This window comes from Micropterus dolomieu, linkage group LG07, assembly GCF_021292245.1.
Source record: "Micropterus dolomieu isolate WLL.071019.BEF.003 ecotype Adirondacks linkage group LG07, ASM2129224v1, whole genome shotgun sequence".
In the NCBI taxonomy this organism is placed as follows: domain Eukaryota; kingdom Metazoa; phylum Chordata; class Actinopteri; order Centrarchiformes; family Centrarchidae; genus Micropterus; species Micropterus dolomieu.
In genome coordinates, this window is record NC_060156.1 from 735,334 (window position 1) to 753,193 (window position 17,860).

General features: G+C 45.9%; 1 protein-coding gene across 1 annotated transcript in view; it reads left to right on the forward strand.

The window, feature by feature from the left end:
* The window catches only part of ttn.1 (titin, tandem duplicate 1), a 188,819-nt gene that overhangs the window by 126,326 nt on the left and 44,633 nt on the right, over nt 1–17,860 (forward strand). Inside the window, 31 exon segments of the mRNA XM_046054416.1 lie at nt 443–630; nt 772–883; nt 1,228–1,530; nt 2,052–2,360; nt 2,868–3,149; nt 3,337–3,636; nt 4,149–4,442; nt 4,551–7,520; nt 7,647–7,967; nt 8,116–8,400; nt 8,540–8,845; nt 9,009–9,172; nt 9,395–9,635; nt 9,931–10,206; nt 10,337–10,636; nt 10,747–11,049; nt 11,150–11,449; nt 11,601–11,888; nt 12,053–12,355; nt 12,570–12,872; nt 12,983–13,288; nt 13,738–14,025; nt 14,234–14,524; nt 14,616–14,903; nt 14,990–15,272; nt 15,440–15,747; nt 15,848–15,952; nt 16,065–16,262; nt 16,356–16,652; nt 16,759–17,346; nt 17,483–17,785. Of these exon segments, the coding sequence (XP_045910372.1) occupies nt 443–630; nt 772–883; nt 1,228–1,530; nt 2,052–2,360; nt 2,868–3,149; nt 3,337–3,636; nt 4,149–4,442; nt 4,551–7,520; nt 7,647–7,967; nt 8,116–8,400; nt 8,540–8,845; nt 9,009–9,172; nt 9,395–9,635; nt 9,931–10,206; nt 10,337–10,636; nt 10,747–11,049; nt 11,150–11,449; nt 11,601–11,888; nt 12,053–12,355; nt 12,570–12,872; nt 12,983–13,288; nt 13,738–14,025; nt 14,234–14,524; nt 14,616–14,903; nt 14,990–15,272; nt 15,440–15,747; nt 15,848–15,952; nt 16,065–16,262; nt 16,356–16,652; nt 16,759–17,346; nt 17,483–17,785 (11,403 nt within the window).

The following is a 17,860-nucleotide window of genomic DNA, read 5'->3' on the forward strand; positions in this document are numbered from 1 at the left end:
AGTATCACCAGCGAACGGTAGACACAGCAGCTAAATAATTGGTCTAAAAAAAACATAACAGAAGTCGTGAATAAAACTGAAAAGTTAAATCTTTCAACTCTTGCTGAATGTCTCTGATGGCTAGGTACAGTAATAGAGTTGGGAATTGTTTCAGTGTCGGTGCCAAAATTATGTTCAATACCTTAAAATATCAATTCAATTAAGTTAAGACATATTTCCAACAAAACAAACATTTTTTAATGTGAAAGAAAGAAGCCAGAATCATCAGCAAAAAGCATAGAAATTGTTTATTTCACGGGCATATATTTATCTAATAGAAGGGATCTAAGAACAGAGCCCAGTGGGACACCACGAGTAATTGTTCCATCATTTAGAAATTGGTTGATCACAACAACATTCCATATTTACAGACTCACAAACTGTCATTGTTTCTTTCGTGCAGACCGTCCGACTCCTCCTGTTGGCCCAGTGGTGTTTGAGGAGGTGCACAGGGAGTACATGGTCATCTCCTGGAAACCTCCACTGGACAGCGGCGGCGTCGATGTGTCCAACTATATCATTGAGAAGAGAGACACCAACAGAGACATCTGGAACACAGTGACATCCGCCTCCACCAAGACCACATGCAAGGTGGGTCCAAATGGTTTTTCGACCGAAATCCAGGCAGTTTTAAAGATTTAAAGACACCAAAATGGTTACCTGACCCAAAAATACCTGTTTTCCACAGTCGAGAGAGGTTCAAAATGTTTACATGTTGTTTTTTTCTCTCAGATCCCCAAACTAACTGAGGGCAGGGAATACATCATGAGGGTCTCTGCTGAGAACATGTACGGCATCAGTGACCCTCTGGAGTCGGAGGAGATGAGAGCCAAAGATCTCTTCAGTACGTTCTGTTGCACACTGTGGACACTCATTTCAGTTCTCCTCCTTAAAATCCTAAATCAAAATGAAGCCCCAATCATTCACTCATTTCTGTTTTATCCTCCATGGACACTATTTAAAGCAGTAAGAAAATGTTTGAGAATTGTTACACAGTACCTTATATATTGGGTCCCATTTTGAAGTATATTTTTTACCATATTTGAATTTGTTATTGTAAAATTGTGGCGACACAGTACAGATGATTTTGATCGTGCAGAAACTGGTCAAAAGTTATAATGCAGCAGAAATACTATATCCTAAAAAGAGCCCTGTTGACCCAGTTTTTCTTCTGCGGCCCCCCTTCAGGAGTCCCTGAGGCCCCAGAAATGCCTACGGTAAGAGAGGTGTATGGCACCAATGTTCTGGTGCTGTGGAATCGGCCTCGTGATGGCGGGAAGCCCATCACCAACTACATCCTGGAAAAGAAGGAGCCCACAGCCAAGAGGTGGTCCAGAGCCACCAGAGAGCCGCTGTACCCGGCCACTCAGTACCGAGTCCAGGACCTGGTTGAGGGCTGCGAGTACGAGTTCAGGGTGATGGCAGAGAATGAGCTGGGAACTGGAGACCCCAGCGTCCCCTCCAAACCCATCCTCGCCAAAGATCCCATCGGTCAGTGTGACACGAACTAATGGAAAATATATATCTTAATACATAAGACTGCTTATGACTTTATACTATATTTAGATTTATTTAAATTAATATTATATTTATTATGTTCAAATTAGCTTTCATGTATTTGCATAACCACTGTTTTCAACCTGCATAACAACGTTATGAATTACACCTTTTATTATGTGATGACTACATTCAGTGGACCCTGAGTCTGACAATAAACTGAACTAAATAACAATATTAGCATAGCTCATTAGATTTGGTTTTAATAAGTTTTTTAAGTTCAAGTGTGTTTCTCATTATTTACAAATGCAGCACATACAAAATATAATTCAGAAATTATTCAAACACTTACTTATTTAAACTCATTTACATATTCAATCTTACTCCAACACTGTCACCATACACACATTATGGAAATATAATACTTACTACTATAAACTATAACAGGTTGCTACCTTAAAAAAAACGTTTTGCCCATAAAGTTTACAGTCCTCTTTGATATTTTGTCCTCACAGTGCTTCCCAGCCCTCCAGTGACCCCCGAGGCCTATGATAAGACCAAGGATTCCGTAAGCCTGAAGTGGAAGTTGCCCCGACACGACGGAAAAGGCCGGATCTTCGGGTACCTTGTCGAGTACAAGAAGGTTGGTGCCGTGGAGTGGAATCAAGCCAACGAGACCCCGGAGCAGTGCCCCAACCTCCACTACGTGGTGACGGGCTTGACCGATGGACTGGAGTACACCTTCAGGATCTTCACAGTCAACGCTGCTGGCAAATCTGACCCTGCCTACGTCAAAGAGAACATCAAAGTCCACGACAGAATGGGTGAGGGGTTCATTCACAGTCTAAAAGATTTTTCAGCACTAATTATTTATGTTTATCATAATTTGATTGTAGGAAGAAAATCCCAAACTATTTAAAATATTTATTTTTTATTGATTGGATGGGAATGCACACAGTCTAGCTACTGTAAGTACTTTAGTTTAAGGCTTCAAAAATGTTTTCCAGAAACAAACTGAAAACACTAACTTTAATAGTTTCATTTCTGTTTTTGCTAAATTTGAAAGGCATGATGGTATAATTCCATTTTAGAACAGAGAGTGGTATCTGGAAAGACTAGCTGTCTAGCAGTCTGTTTGCTAACAAATCTGTTTATGTTCAGTGTTATTGGAAATTAACTGACTGCAGAGTTTACACAGTATCTATTATAACAGATGGTATAGGGCTAATATAGTTTTAATGTGTTTACTTATTTATTAACAAAACGTGTGTAGACCAGTGTATGCACATTCTATATATACTAAATAAACATTTTCCCATTTTCCTCCACAGAGGAGCCAGAGTTGCTACTCGACGCCAACATGGCACGTGACCACCTGGCCATGCTGGGCACTGACATCTCCCTGAGTGCCGTCATTAAGGGTGTACCGACGCCCACTGTCAGCTGGAAGAAGAACGACGGCGACATTCCTTCTCACATCACTGTTGCAGTCACCGCCACTGGCAGCAAAGTCTTCATCCCTAAGTGTGTCCGTGCAGACTCCGGTAACTACACTATCACTGCGGAGAATGCTGCTGGAAAGAAATCAGCAACAGTTGCTGTGCTTGTGCTGAGTAAGTGAAACGCCCACACACACAGTTAAGGCATTTGGTTAGTCTTGAACAAAAAAAACAATTTGTAAAAATTCATTTCTTTCCTGTTTAAAATAATATACAGGGAGTTTGGTCTTTGTCTTGCCATGAAAAAACTACATTTGAGTTTAGTATATTTGTGAAATTTACCCAATTTTGTTCCCACCAGATAAGCCTTCTCCTCCCAGAGACCTTGTGGTCTCTGAGGTGACCAGCGAGTCTGCCTACCTGACTTGGAAAGCTCCTGAGGACAATGGCGGCGCTGTCATCTCCCACTACGTTGTGGAAAAGAAGGATGTGGCCGCCGAGCAGTGGGTGCCCGTGTCTGCATCCAATAAGAAGCTGAGTCTGATGGCCATGTACCTAATGGAAGGAATCCAGTACCTGTTCAGGGTTGCTGCTGAGAACCAGTTTGGCAGAAGCGCCTATGTGGTGACTAAGACACCCATCAAGGCTATCGATCCTCTCTGTGAGTATAAATCAATTGTTATGTTGTGTAATTTTACTGATCACAGTAAAATTATACTGACTGACTGATTTCACTGATCACAGTTTAGCCTAACTTTTGTAATCTCTACCATGGCATTCCATAGCTCGCTAATTACATTAACACAGTATGTGTGCTATAATGTATATATGTTGTAAGTATATGTATCTGTGTTCTGGAAGCACACCTAGTACACTGTATGGAAACAAATTTCCCCTAAAAGATAATAGAAATCTAAATTGTGAAGCATCCAAATCCTTACAAAACTCACATTGACTATCCACAGAGCAAGACAAGAGTGCTTTGTTTTTTTATGTTGTCATGAAACAAACTTCTTATAACAATATAGCAAACAAAACATTCTATCAGCAAAATTTTAGGAGCAGTAAATTATGAATGCCAGCAATCAACAGTTTCAGAATAGTTCTATGCCATCTAAATGTTCAGCAAGTCTACATAAATCAGAAATTTTTTCTTTCCTGGACATTTTTCAGATCCTCCTGGCCCTCCCAAAAACCTGCACCACACTGATGCAGACAAGACAGAGGTGTGGTTGGCATGGGAGTGGCCTGACCGCACTGGCGGAAGTGAAATCACCGGCTTCATTGTGGAGCACCAGGAAGAGGGCCAGACCGACTGGGTCACCTTCAAGACCGTCAGCAACAACCACACCCACGTCACCGGTCTGGAGGAGGGCAAGACTTACCGCTTCAGGGTCAAGTCTCAGAACGCCATTGGTGTAAGTCGTCCTGACACCAGCGTCCCCGTCACCTGCCAGGAGAAGACATGTAAGAAACTGGATTCTTATAGAGTTGTTTCCTAATGAGGATGCTGCTTCTGTACTCCATACAGGCCTGAAAACAGTCTAATAAAGATGATGTTTTGTTCTCTTTCAGTGCCACCAACTATTGAAGTGGATGTGAAGCTTATTGAAGGTCTTGTTGTCAAAGCTGGCAGTGCCATTGTCCTCCCAGCCAAGATGACAGGCATCCCCACTCCCACTGCTAAATGGATGACCGATGGCAAGGAGATCACATCTGAGGCGCGCCATCGCATTGAGTCTGCGGAATCCTCGACCATTCTCAGTATCTCAGAGAGCCAGAGAGGAGACACCGGAGAGTACACCCTCACTGTGGCCAATCCTGCAGGCAGCAAGACCGTTGCCCTGCATGTCACTGTGCTGGATCTTCCAGGTCCACCTATCGGACCCATCAACATCTTGGAGGTCACCCCTGATTACATGATGATCCAATGGAGGGCACCAAAGGATGATGGTGGGACGCCCATCACCAACTACGTGGTGGAAAAGAAGGATGTAAAGAAGCCGTGGGAGCCCTGGTCTGTTGTTAGCTCCAGTGGCACCAGCACCAGGGCCAAGGTGTCTAGACTGGAGAAGGGCCGTGAGTACATTGTCCGTGTCCGTGCAGAGAACAAAATTGGCATCGGTGCGGGGCTTGAGAGTCCTCCCACTATTGCCAAGCACATGTTCAACCCTCCTGGTCCACCAGGCCCGCCAGAGTGCTCTGATATCACAGAGAATGCTGTGACAGTGGAATGGACCCTGCCTGACTATGATGGAGGCAGCCCCATCAGTGGCTATGTGATTGAACGCAGAGAAATGACAGGAAAGTGGATCCGTGTTAACAAAACCCCTGTGCTGGACCTCAGATACAGAGTCTCAGGCCTGTTTGAAGGCAACAGCTATGAGTTCAGAGTGTTTGCTGAGAACATTGCTGGTATCAGTGAGCCATCTGCCACCTCTGATCCCATCAAGGCCACTCGCGCCATCACCAAACCCGGACCCCCTAGCAATCCTAAGCTGAAGGACTGGAGCAAGTCTTATGCTGACATCTGCTGGATCAAGCCTACAAGAGATGGTGGCAGTCCTATCCTAGGCTATGTGGTTGAGGCTCAGAAGTCAGGAACTGCCCAGTGGGACAGAATCAACAAGGACCTCATCAAGATTTGTGCCTACAGAGTGCCAGGCCTCATTGAAGGAATGGAGTATAGATTCCGCATCAGAGCCACCAACAAGGTTGGAGACAGTGAACCCAGAGAGCTCGCTGAAACAGTCTTGGCAAAGGACATACTGGTGCCCCCAGAGGTTGTTGTCGACATGTCCTGCCGTGACTCTCTGACAGTCAGGGCTGGCCAGATCATAAGTTTGATCACCAGGGTAAAGGGCAGACCAGACCCAGACATCACATGGACCAAGGATGCCAGAACATTGTCCCGGGACAAGCGCACTGATATAAACAACAACTACCCTCTGTGTGAACTTGTCATCAGTGATGCAGTCAGGGCAGACTACGGTAAATACGCCATTGTCGCTAAGAACAGTAGTGGACAGGCACAGGCCACCATTATTGTTAATGTCCTGGACACACCAGGACCTTGCCAGAACCTCAAAGTGGCCTACGTAACCAAGAACTCCTGCATGGTATCCTGGGAGAACCCTGAGGATAATGGAGGCACTGAGATCACTCAGTACATTATTGAGTGCCGTCAGCCCAGCCAGAGAGGATGGACGGTGGTCTCCAATGACTGCACCAAGCGCCTTATTAAGGCCCCTCTTACTGAGGGCTGCGAGTACTTCTTCCGTGTCAGCGCAGAGAACAAAATCGGTGCTGGTCCTTCCACTGAGACCAAGACACCTGTGCTTGCAGTTGATCCCATTGAGAAGCCTGGTGAACCCACTGACTTCCACATTTCTGAGATCGGCAAGACCTTCTGCTTCCTCAAGTGGAAGAAGCCAGACTACGATGGCGGTAGCCGTAACCTTGGTTATCATGTTGAGAAGAAGCCAAAGGAGGCTGAGGAGTGGGAGAGGCTTCACAAAGGTGCCATCAAGGAGACTTACTTCATGGCTGACAGGTGCATCGAAAACCAGATCTACCAGTTCAGAGTTCAGACGAAGAATGAGGGAGGCGAGAGCAACTGGGTGACTACAGCTGAAGTCCTGGTTAAGGAACAGCTTGTGGAGCCCGAAATCAAGATTAAACTGGATGGAACGCTCGTGGTCAAGGCAGGAGACTCCATTCCTATTGAAGCAACAGTGACAGGCAAACCTCAGCCTGATGTCAAATGGACCAAAGATGAGGGTACAGAGGAGATAAAGAAGGGCCCCAGGCTTCAGATCGAAACTGGTGCAGGCTTCTCGAAGCTGCTGCTTACCGGCGCTAGGCGCACTGACAGTGGCAAATACGTTGTTACTGCCTCCAACAATGCAGGAACCTGCTCTGCTCATGCTAAGGTCAATGTACTGGATAGACCTGGCCCTATTAGGGATCTCAAGGTGTCTGGTATCACCATCGACAGGTGCCATCTGGCCTGGGAAGTCCCAGAGGATGATGGCGGCTGCGAAATCTACAACTACATTATTGAGAAATGTGAAACCAAGAGGGGAGTCTGGTCGGTCCACTCCAACGCTGTCATCACCAATAAAGCTAATGTCACCCGTCTTATTGAGGGTAATGAGTATATCTTCAGAGTTCGTGCTGAGAATAAGATGGGTCCTGGCCCTGCAGTGCAGAGTGAAGCCATTGTTGCCGGCACCCAGTTCAGTGTACCTGGCACTCCTGAGGCACCAGAGGTCACCAAGATTGCTAAGGAAGAGATGTCTGTGGAGTGGTCAGAGCCCGAGAAAAATGGCGGAACGCCAATCACAGGCTATCTTTTGGAGAAGAGAGAAGAGCATGCCGTTAGGTGGTCTCCTGTCAACAAGGATCCAATCCCTGGAACTCGTTTGACAGTAACTGGACTCCTGCCCCTGCATGACTATCAGTACAGAGTAAAGGCTGTCAATGAAATTGGCATCAGTAACCCAAGCAAGCCTTCACGTGCCATCACTGCCAAGGATGCAGTTGGTATGTAACTAATAATAATGTTTTCATTGTGTTTAATATCTATTTGTTGACAAATGTTGCTAATGTAAGATAACTATAGACAAAATATATGGCTTCATCTTCACGCACCCCTATGTCTTCTTACAGAGCCTCCTGCACCTCCTACCAACTTGAAGGTCCTGGACAGCACCAAGTCTACTGTAACCCTGGGCTGGACCAAGCCTGTATCAGATGGTGGAGCTCCCCTCATTGGCTACGTTGTGGAGATGAGGGCACAGGGAAGTGCCAAAAAAGGAGACGATGGTTGGAAGAGGTGCAACGTGGCGGCTCAGCTGATTGTGTGCGAGTTCACAGTCACAAGTCTGGATGAGACGCTTGTGTATGAATTCAGAGTGTCTGCTCAGAACCAGGTGGGCATGAGCCTGCCCTGCAACCTGGAGGGTGGTGTCATCCCCAGGGAGATTCTAGGTGAGGACATCATTGATTTTTTTGTTTCGTTTATGGCAACTAGATGATTTAATGACAACATGGGGGAGGAACTAGGGATAAAATGAATATGTGATCTGTACTTGCAATATCAAGCTGACACTTGCACTGGCACTGTTCCTTCCAACAGAGGCACCCGAGATTGACATAGATGCTGACCTGAAGCAGGGACTGACAGTGAGAGCCGGCTGTCCCATCAGACTATGTGCCACCATCAGAGGTAGACCACCTCCTAAGGTCACTTGGAGGAGGATGGGTATTGACAACGTGGTCAGGAAGGGAAAAGTTGACATCATTGACACCATGACCTTCCTGGTCATCCCCGACAGCACCCGCAATGACTCTGGCAAATACTGCCTGACTGTACAGAGTGCTGCTGGAGAGAAGGCTGTGTTTGTCAATGTTAAGGTTCTGGGTAAGTCCTGGTTTTCTTTTAATTAATAAATACAAGTTGAAGTTAGTAGCAGTCAACAAAAAATGCTTACTTCCATCAAAATTAGATCTTTAAGCTGAATCAAAAGTCCTAATTCAAATGTCAATCATTTATCTGACAGACACTCCAGGACCTGTGATGAATCTGGAGGCTACCGACATCAAACAGACATCAGCCATGCTGTCCTGGAGTCCTCCTGAGATTGATGGTGGCAGCGAGGTCACTCACTACATTGTTGAGAAGCGTGAGATTGACCGCAAGACTTGGGCGACTGTCAAGGCCGAAGTTGAGAAGGACAAGGTTCCCTTAAAAGTCAGCGGTCTGATGCCAGGCACCGAGTACTACTTTAGAGTCACAGCTGTCAACGAGTATGGTTCTGGTGTTCCCAGAGTGTCACCCACTTCCTACCTGGCCTCTGATCCTGTCAGTACGTATTGTCTCTTACACAAGATCAGACTTTGACTCCACAACTAAAAGCTCACTCACTGCTTAAAGCCGCTCACTGTTTTCAGTTCACTCTTTTCTTTTTCATCATTTAATCATCATTCATTACAGACACTTTAACACACCCATCTGATTTCCTTTTTTAGGCAAGCCCGACCCTTGTGAGAAGATTGAGGTTCTGGAGATCACTAAGAACAGTGCCACAGTCGGCTGGACGAAGCCTGCAAGGGACGGTGGAGCCAAGATCGATGGTTATGTAATTGAATACATCGAGGTCAAACGTCCTCCAGAGCCTCCAGCACCTGTGGAGGTCTGTCCTGTGATCAAACTGATTGTTGTGACTGATTCAGTCAATTGTTGATTTCGTAACTCTACTATTATACTATAGGAATGCAGTAAATAAATTAAGATGTGTACCAAAAAAAAATGCCATTTTACAAAAATATATGTTCTTGCAGAATTTTGTGATTGAAGTTCAAACATTCTTATTATTGAGTAAACTTGAAAATTATGAATCTACAACCCCCAACAGGTTCCAGAGGGAGAGGAAGCTCCTCCACCACCTCCACCACCTCCAGTGGTTGAGGAAGAAGAGGAGGCAGAACCTGAAAAGGAAGTGTGGAACGCCTACACTACAGTGAAAGGTTTGAGCATCAGCATCAGCGGCCTGAAGGAGGGCAAGAGGTACAAGTTCAGAGTGGCTGCCAAGAACATGATGGGCATGAGCTCATTTACTGAGACCCGGCAGCCGGTCGAGATCAAGGAACAAATGTGTAAGTTGTTATGTCGGATTAATAAATATTTCAATCTGCTGGGGAAGATAATAGCTCTTTTACAAATAGTTTTCTTATCATGAAGGACCAAGAAATAGAGCTGAGCAGAATGCCTAACTTGATCATTTGAAGTAAAGGGTACACGATACTGTTGTAAATAAGGCGGATCATTGAAATGAATACATTTTAATATATATAATTAGTTTTAGCCGTTATACCATGTTTTAAGAGTAACACGCAGTAGTGTAACCATCTTTCCAATCGAATGAGTCATTTCTGATGTCCTCTCCCGCAGTGGAGCCGAAGATTGTCATGCCAGAGACAGTGAGTGCCAGAGCCGGAGCCAAGCTCAGAGTGGAGGCGGTGGTTTCTGGAAAACCTTCCCCAACTTGCAAATGGTTGCGTGGTAAAGATGCAGTAGTCTCATCCAGCCGTCTGGCCGTGCACCAGTCCGGCAACCTGTGTGTCCTGATCATCAAAGATGTGTCAAGGACTGACAGCGGAGAGTACAGCCTGGTAGCTGAGAACAGCTCGGCAAAGGTGGTCCAGGCCCTGAAGATTATCATCAGAGGTCAGTGTTACCCACGATAAGATAAAATGAAGAAAAGAAAATAATCTTGAAGAATATTTTCGGTCAGACAAAATTACATCATTTGATGGTGATTTTTCATATTTAAATCTGACGATTCTGTGTAATTCAGACATCCCCGGTCCTCCCGAGGGCCCCGTGGAGATCAGCGACATTGACGCTGACGCCTGCTCCCTGTCCTGGAACAAACCACTAGAGGACGGAGGCAGCAATATCACTAACTATGTGGTGGAAAAATGCGATGTGAGTAGAGGCGACTGGGTGACGGCTGCCTCTTCTGGCCTGAAGACCAGTTGCAGGCTTGGGAAGCTTATCCCTGGGAAGGAGTATGTTTTCCGAATCCGTGCTGAGAACCGCTATGGTGTGTCAGACCCCATTCAGTCTGACAGGATGGTTGCCAAGTTCCCCTTTGGTAAGTTTAACTGAAATATGTCCCCTGTGAAGTAGTTCTAGATGTAAGCTTCCCTCTAACGTTGGCTGGTTTTGTCATTACAAACAATGATAATTGTTTTTTGTTTGCAGATGTTCCTAGCGAGCCCCTCAACCTCTGCATCAACAAGACCAACAAGGACTGTATGTTTGTGGCCTGGGATAAACCTGAGAGCGACGGTGGCAGTCCCATCACAGGTTACTACATTGAGCGTAAGGAGAGGAACAGTCTGCTATGGGTGAAGGCCAACGACACCGTCGTCCGCACCACTGAGTACCCGTGTGCCGGCCTCATCGAGGGCCTGGAATACACTTTCAGAGTGTCTGCAATTAACCGTGCTGGCCAGGGCAAACCAAGCAAGAAGACTGACTTTGTCACTGCGAGAACACCCGTTGGTAGGTTTGCCACCGACCAACACTACAAAAGCCATAAGCTTTATTTTATTCATTTAATTTAGTTTTCTTACCTTTGCTCATTTGTCTCTTTGTGTCAAAGACACTCCTGGTAAACCTGAGGTCCTGGACATAACCAGGAACTCTGTCACTCTGGTTTGGACCCGTCCTAAGAACGACGGTGGCAGCAAGATCATTGGCTACTATGTTGAGGCCATGCGGGTGCCGGGAGACACCTGGATACGCTGCAATACCAGCAGCCAGAATGTCCCACGGGAGGAGTATACAGTGACGGGCCTGGAGAGAGACCTGCAGTACCAGTTCAGAGTCATTGCCAAAACTGCTGTCAACATGAGCAAACCATCTGAGCCTACAGATCCTGTCCTGGTCTGTGCTGAGAATGGTGAGAGATTTTGATTTAACAATCTTCCACTCAGGCTGATAAACCAGTCACTACAATCACATGTCTGGACATAGTGTCTGTTAAAACTTTTTGTTTTTAAATGGGAGTCTCGCAGACATGAGTTTAATTAATTTTATCTTTACAAATACAGTTCCTCCAAGGGTGGAGCTTAACGCCAGGATGCAGAAGGGTTTTAAAGTGAAGGCTGGAACCACAATCCTCCTGGAGGCTGAGGTGTTTGGTAAGCCTATGCCTAGAGTGACTTGGAAGAGAGGCGATGATAGTCTGAAGTCAGGTGAAGGCCAAGTCATCACCCAACAGAGGCATCACTTCCAGCTGGAGATGATGGCTGTTACGAAGGAACACACAGGAACCTACACCATCCTGGCCGAGAACGCCAGCGGATCCAAGACTGCCGAAATACAGGTCAACGTCCTAGGTGAATACTTTTTTCTTTTCTTTATGGATGTCAGACACAGTGCATACAAGTGGGAGGTTTTTCACAGTCTATGACTTGTATCACATTAAATTCTGCATTATGTGCCACAGCTTCACCAATCAACATGCTGTACTCAATAGCCTGATTATTTTGTGTCTCCACAGATGCCCCTGGCCCCCCTGCTAGTGCTAAATACATCGAGGTGTTTGCCACCAGTGTCAAGATGTCCTGGGAGCCTCCTCTGAAGGACGGTGGCGGCTCCATCAGCAACTACATTGTAGACAAGCGTGAGACCAGCAGAGCCAACTGGGCCCTGGTTTCCTCCAAGATCAAAGGGGATATCCTTGAGCTTAATGTGGAGAAGCTGATCGAGGGTCACGAATACCAGTTCCGAATTCGCGCAGAGAACATGTGGGGGGTTGGAGACCCCCTTGTCACCAACCCTGTCATTGCCAAAAACCCATTCAGTAAGTCATCACCAGCATTTCCTCTGGGTTCATACATCACTGTAACAAAGCCGATGACTGTAAAGAACATCAATCAGTGCTGCAGTTTAACCTGGAGGAGGGTCTAAAACTGGGGAAGAAGTTATTGACCAGATTTGGTTGCTTAGTTTAAACTTAAAATATATTTTTAATATCTAAACTAAAACCTAAACCCAACCTTTGGTGTTACTTCCAGCTGTCCCTGGACCTTGCGAGGCTCCAGTGATCACCAATGTGACCAAGGATTGTATGACTGTGAGCTGGAAGGAGCCTGCTGATGATGGAAAGTCAACCGTTCTGGGTTACATGCTGGAAAAGAAAGAGACCAAGGAGATGAACTGGACCAAGCTGAACAGAAAGCCCTTGACAGAGAGGACCCTGGACATTACAGGTCTCACAGAGGGAGTTGAATACGAATTCAGGGTCATTGCTGTCAACGTGGCAGGGCTTGGCAAACCCAGCGAGCCCTCCGCTGGCACCACCGCACAGAATCCCATCAGTGAGTCCTATAATCTCTGAAAACTTTGCATGAAATAATGCATGTACTGTTGTACTGAGTTCTGTATGCTCTCTATGTGAACTGACCTCGGTCAATGTGCTTGTCCCCAGCTCCTCCTGGCCCTGTTGTGAATCCTACTGTGATGGACACCACCCACAGCACCATCAGCCTCTCCTGGACCGTCCCCGCCAACAATGGAGGAAGCCCCATCATTGGATACTTGGTAGAGTGCAAGCGGACCGACACCACTGACTGGATACGCTGCAACGTCCCCAGGAACCTGCAGGAGACCAACTACACCATCCAGAACCTCATAGACAAGGCAGAGTACCAGTGCCGCATCACTGCCGTCAACAAGGTCGGCTTCGGCGAGCCAGTTGAAGTACCCGGCAAGCATGTTGCCAAGGACATCATTGGTACGTCTGATTTAAATTTCTAAACTGCATTTATTTTAAGTATGTGAAGAAGAATGGAGTATCATCGACCAAGAAGGTATACAAGATCCAACCTGGATTTTTTAGTTATTTAAAACTGGCCCAAACATGGAAAAGTGCAACTTATAAAAATTAACAGAATAATTTAAGGTGGTTAATGTCATGTTAGCCTGGTTCACTTAGGCCTTATTTTTTATAAAGGGGCCATAGTGAATTTCCCTTTAACTCGACAACCCTGGCTGATTAGATCATTTTCTTACCATATATGCTTTTCAGTAATGTTTTTTATTATAAAAGACAGCAAAATGAGCAGTATTTTACTCAAATTTGCCCCATTTTATGAACACCAATAGGCCTTTGCATCTGTACCAATACAACAATAACACTCACACTGTCACTCAGAAAACTATCCTGTGTGTGTGTTCATGCAGTTGCTCCCGAGGCAGAGCTGAGCGCAGAGTTGAAGGAGGGCCTGGAGCTGAATGCCGGAACCATCATGAGGCTCGCGGCCACCATCAAGGGCCGTCCCACTCCCAGGGTCACCTGGGCAAAGATGAACACCAACATCAAGGACCGCCAGGGCATTGTCATCAAATCCACCAACACGGACACCATGGTGATGGTGGAGAATGTCAACAGATATGATGCTGGCAAATACATTCTGAATCTGGAGAGCTCGGCTGGCATGAAGATGTACACCATCGTTGTCAAGGTTCTTGGTGAGTGAAACACTATCATTAAGTAAGCAAAAATATTTATCTACAATTTTGTTTGCATAAATTCTACTCTGTAGAGACTTACTGACTGAGGTTAGCCACATACGGTTGGAATCATCAGAAACGTGAATATGTTCTCAACTAAAACATCTGTTTTGGGTTTAAGACCACATTTAACAGACTGTTACAAAGTGTTTTTGTATCTCTCCAGATACTCCCGGACCACCAGTTAACCTAATGGTGAAGGAGACGTGCAAGGACAGCTCCTACATCTACTGGGATGCTCCTCTGATCAACGGTGGCTATGAAGTCACTCACTACATTGTGGAGAAGCGTGACACTGAGAGGAAAGCCTGGTCCATCGTCTCCAACAACTGCACCAAGACATCATTCAAGGTGCCAGACCTGGATGCCGGACGGTCCTACTGCTTCAGAGTGTCAGCAGTTAACCAGCTCGGTGTTGGAGAGTGTTGCGAGACAGCCGACTCAGTCAGAGCATGTGGTGGGTTTGCTGATAACAGATATTTCAGTTTGACCTTCTTTTGTTTTATGGTCTTGCAAATATACTAATTTCACTCATTTTACTTTGTCAGAGGAGCCTGGGCCTGTCATGGACTTCAAGACCCTGCTGGTTAACAAGGACTCTTGCACTCTAAGCTGGAAGAAACCACTCACCGATGGTGGCAGCCGCATCATCTGCTATGTGCTAGAGGTTCTCAATGGTGACGATAAGTACAAGGAGCTGATGAGGTCCAAAAACATGCAGTATAGTGCCAAAGACCTAGTGGAGAACAGAGAGTACACCTACAGAGTCAAGGCTGTGAATGACTCAGGAGAGAGCGCTGCCAAGGAGCTGACAGTGGTCGCCAAGGACCAGATAAGTGAGTGACCATGTCAATATTTATAAAACTTCCTGAAAAATAGAAAAAAGGTATTTGAGAAAATGCTCATTCCTTCTCCTCTGCAGTTCATCCCAACTGTGACTTGAGGGAGCTGCCCAACATGTGCTACATTGCCAAGGAGGGCAGCACTGTCCGTCTGAAGATCCCGATCATCGGCAAACCTCCGCCCAAGGTTTCCTGGAAGAAGGGAGATGACGAGGACCTGACAGACACTGGTCGAGTGTGTGCAGAGTCCTCTTCAGTCAACACCACCCTGCTGATCAGAGACTGCCAGAGGAGTGATGCTTCCAAGTACACCATCACCCTGAGAAACTGTGCTGGAAGCAAGGAGTCCACCATTTTCATCAGGTAGGAATCACACGGTACCAGGGCATGATATTTCAGAAAATGTAATACAACATGAAGAATATTTTCCTCAAAAATGGATCACGCTAAGCAGTCATATATCCATGCATTACTAGCTAGATTTGAATAAGTAAGTAAAAAAGATTTTTATCTCCCCTGTCTCCTTTCAGGGTGGTGGGTAAACCTGGCATCCCAGTTGGACCCATTAAGTTCAAAGATGTTACTGCTGATGGGGCAACACTGAAGTGGCTCACTCCTAAGGACGATGGTGGCTCAGAGATCACAAACTACATCCTGGAAAAGAGGGACTCCATCACCAACATGTGGGTAACTGTGTCCTCCACTGTGGAGACTAACACCATGAGGGTGACCGGACTCCATGAGGGCACAGAGTACATCTTCAGAGTCTGTGCTGAGAACAAGTATGGTGTTGGAGAGGGACTCAAGTCTGAGCCCATCGTTGCTAAACATCCATTCAGTAAGTGACTGACACTCGTATGTTTTAAGGGCTGAATGTTTGTTGTTCAATTTCAAATATGAGTTTCTCCTCACTGTACAATATCACTGTTTTTCTACAGATGTTCCTGATGCCCCTCCTCCACCTCAGATCCTGAGCATGCGCCACGACTCTGCTTACTTGGCTTGGTCTGACCCAAGGAAGACTGGAGGATCTCCCATCACAGGTACAGTCATGTCATTTACATACTATATCTTTGCTTCTTATAGCACTTTAATTGATATCTATATGATGTGTATGAGGTGTGTGTCTATTCCCCTCTTTGGTACCTTGTTCAGGCTACCATGCTGAGTTCAAGGAGAGGAACAGTATGTTGTGGAAGAGGGCGAGCCCGACTGCCTTGAGGATGAAGGAATACAAGGTAACAGGGCTGACTGAAGGTTTGGAGTATGAGTTCCGAGTCATGGCAATCAACCTGGCTGGCATCGGCAGACCAAGTGCTCCCACAGATCCACAGGTGGCCCTGGATCCCATTGGTAAGTGTAAAAAGTGTCAACGAGCATAACAAATGATTAATGCTGTAAATTATGCAACAATACATTGATATTTTTTTATATCTGCCTCATTAGATGCCCCTGGTAAACCTGATGTGATCAGCATCAGCAGAAGCACTGTGACCCTCCAGTGGACAGAGCCACAGTTTGATGGTGGCCACAGATTGACTGGCTACATTGTTGAGAAGCGCGACCTGCCTTCTAAGATCTGGGTGAAGGCCAACAACGTGAATGTTGTAGAGCCTGCATTCACTGTAACTGATCTGCAGGAGGGCTGCAAGTATGAGTTCAGAATCAGGGCGAAGAATGCCGCAGGAGCTCTCAGCCCGCCCTCCGAGCAGACAGACACCATTATCTGCACAGATGAATATGGTAAGATATGGAACCACCACTAAGATGTTGCCTCACTTGCATCACTTTCAGTGATTATCTTGGCATAATGCATGATAAATTAAGTTTTTCCTATTTTGTCCAACAGCTTCACCAACCATTATTATCGAAGCTCAGGTGAAGGAGGGTCTGACGGTCCGAGCCGGTGATACTATTGTGATCACTGCCACAAGCATTTTAGGCAAACCAGCGCCAACCTCATGTTGGTCAAAGGGAGGAAAGTATTTTAAACCTTCTGATCTCGTTCATATTGAGACCACTGCAACATCCTCTACTCTGTCAATCAAGTATGCTGGCAGGAAGGACTCTGGGGAGTACATCATCACTGCCAGCAACCCCTTCGGTGTAAAGGAGGAAACTGTTAAGGTCACCGTTCTGGATGTTCCTGGTACTCCTGGACCCATTGAAAGCACTGGTGTCTCCTCTGAAAAGGTCACTCTTGCATGGACAGCTCCTACAGAGGACGGAGGCTCTCCAATCAAGTATTACACCCTGGAAAAGAGAGAAACCACCCGCCTGCTCTGGACTGTCCTGGAAGAGAAGGTCATTGACTGTCACTATGTTGCCAGCAAGCTGATTGCGGGCAATGAGTACTTCTTCAGAGTCTCTGCTGTTAACCAGTATGGTGCCAGTGAGCCATCTCACTCTGAGGCGGTCAAGATGGTTGATAGATTTGGTATGTGCATTTACATTATGTTCCTCAATGCATTTTACATCCTACATTTGTAATTCATTAATAAAGATTAAATATCCCTGGGAGAATAATACAAACTACATAGTTTCATGAATGTATTTCTTCTATCTGTATATAGGTCCCCCTGGTCCGCCATCTAAACCAGAGGTTGAGAAAGTTGATGCACATTCAGCCACTGTGACCTGGAGGAGACCGACTGAGGATGGAGGAAGTGACATAATAGGTTACTGTGTTGAGAAGAAGGAGAGAAAGGGTATGAGATGGATCAGGGCGTCCAAGAAATCCATTGCTGAGTTCAGCTATGAAGTCACCGGTCTCACTGAGGGCGTGGAGTATGAGTTCCGTGTTCTTGCTGAGAACAGAGCTGGCTTTGGAGAGCCAAGTGACCCATCTATGCCTGTCAGAACAATAGTTGTTGCCTGTAAGTAAAAATAAGTCTTCCAGCTGATTAAAACAAATAGCCCACCAGAATCCAATATTAAAAATTGTCTTATTA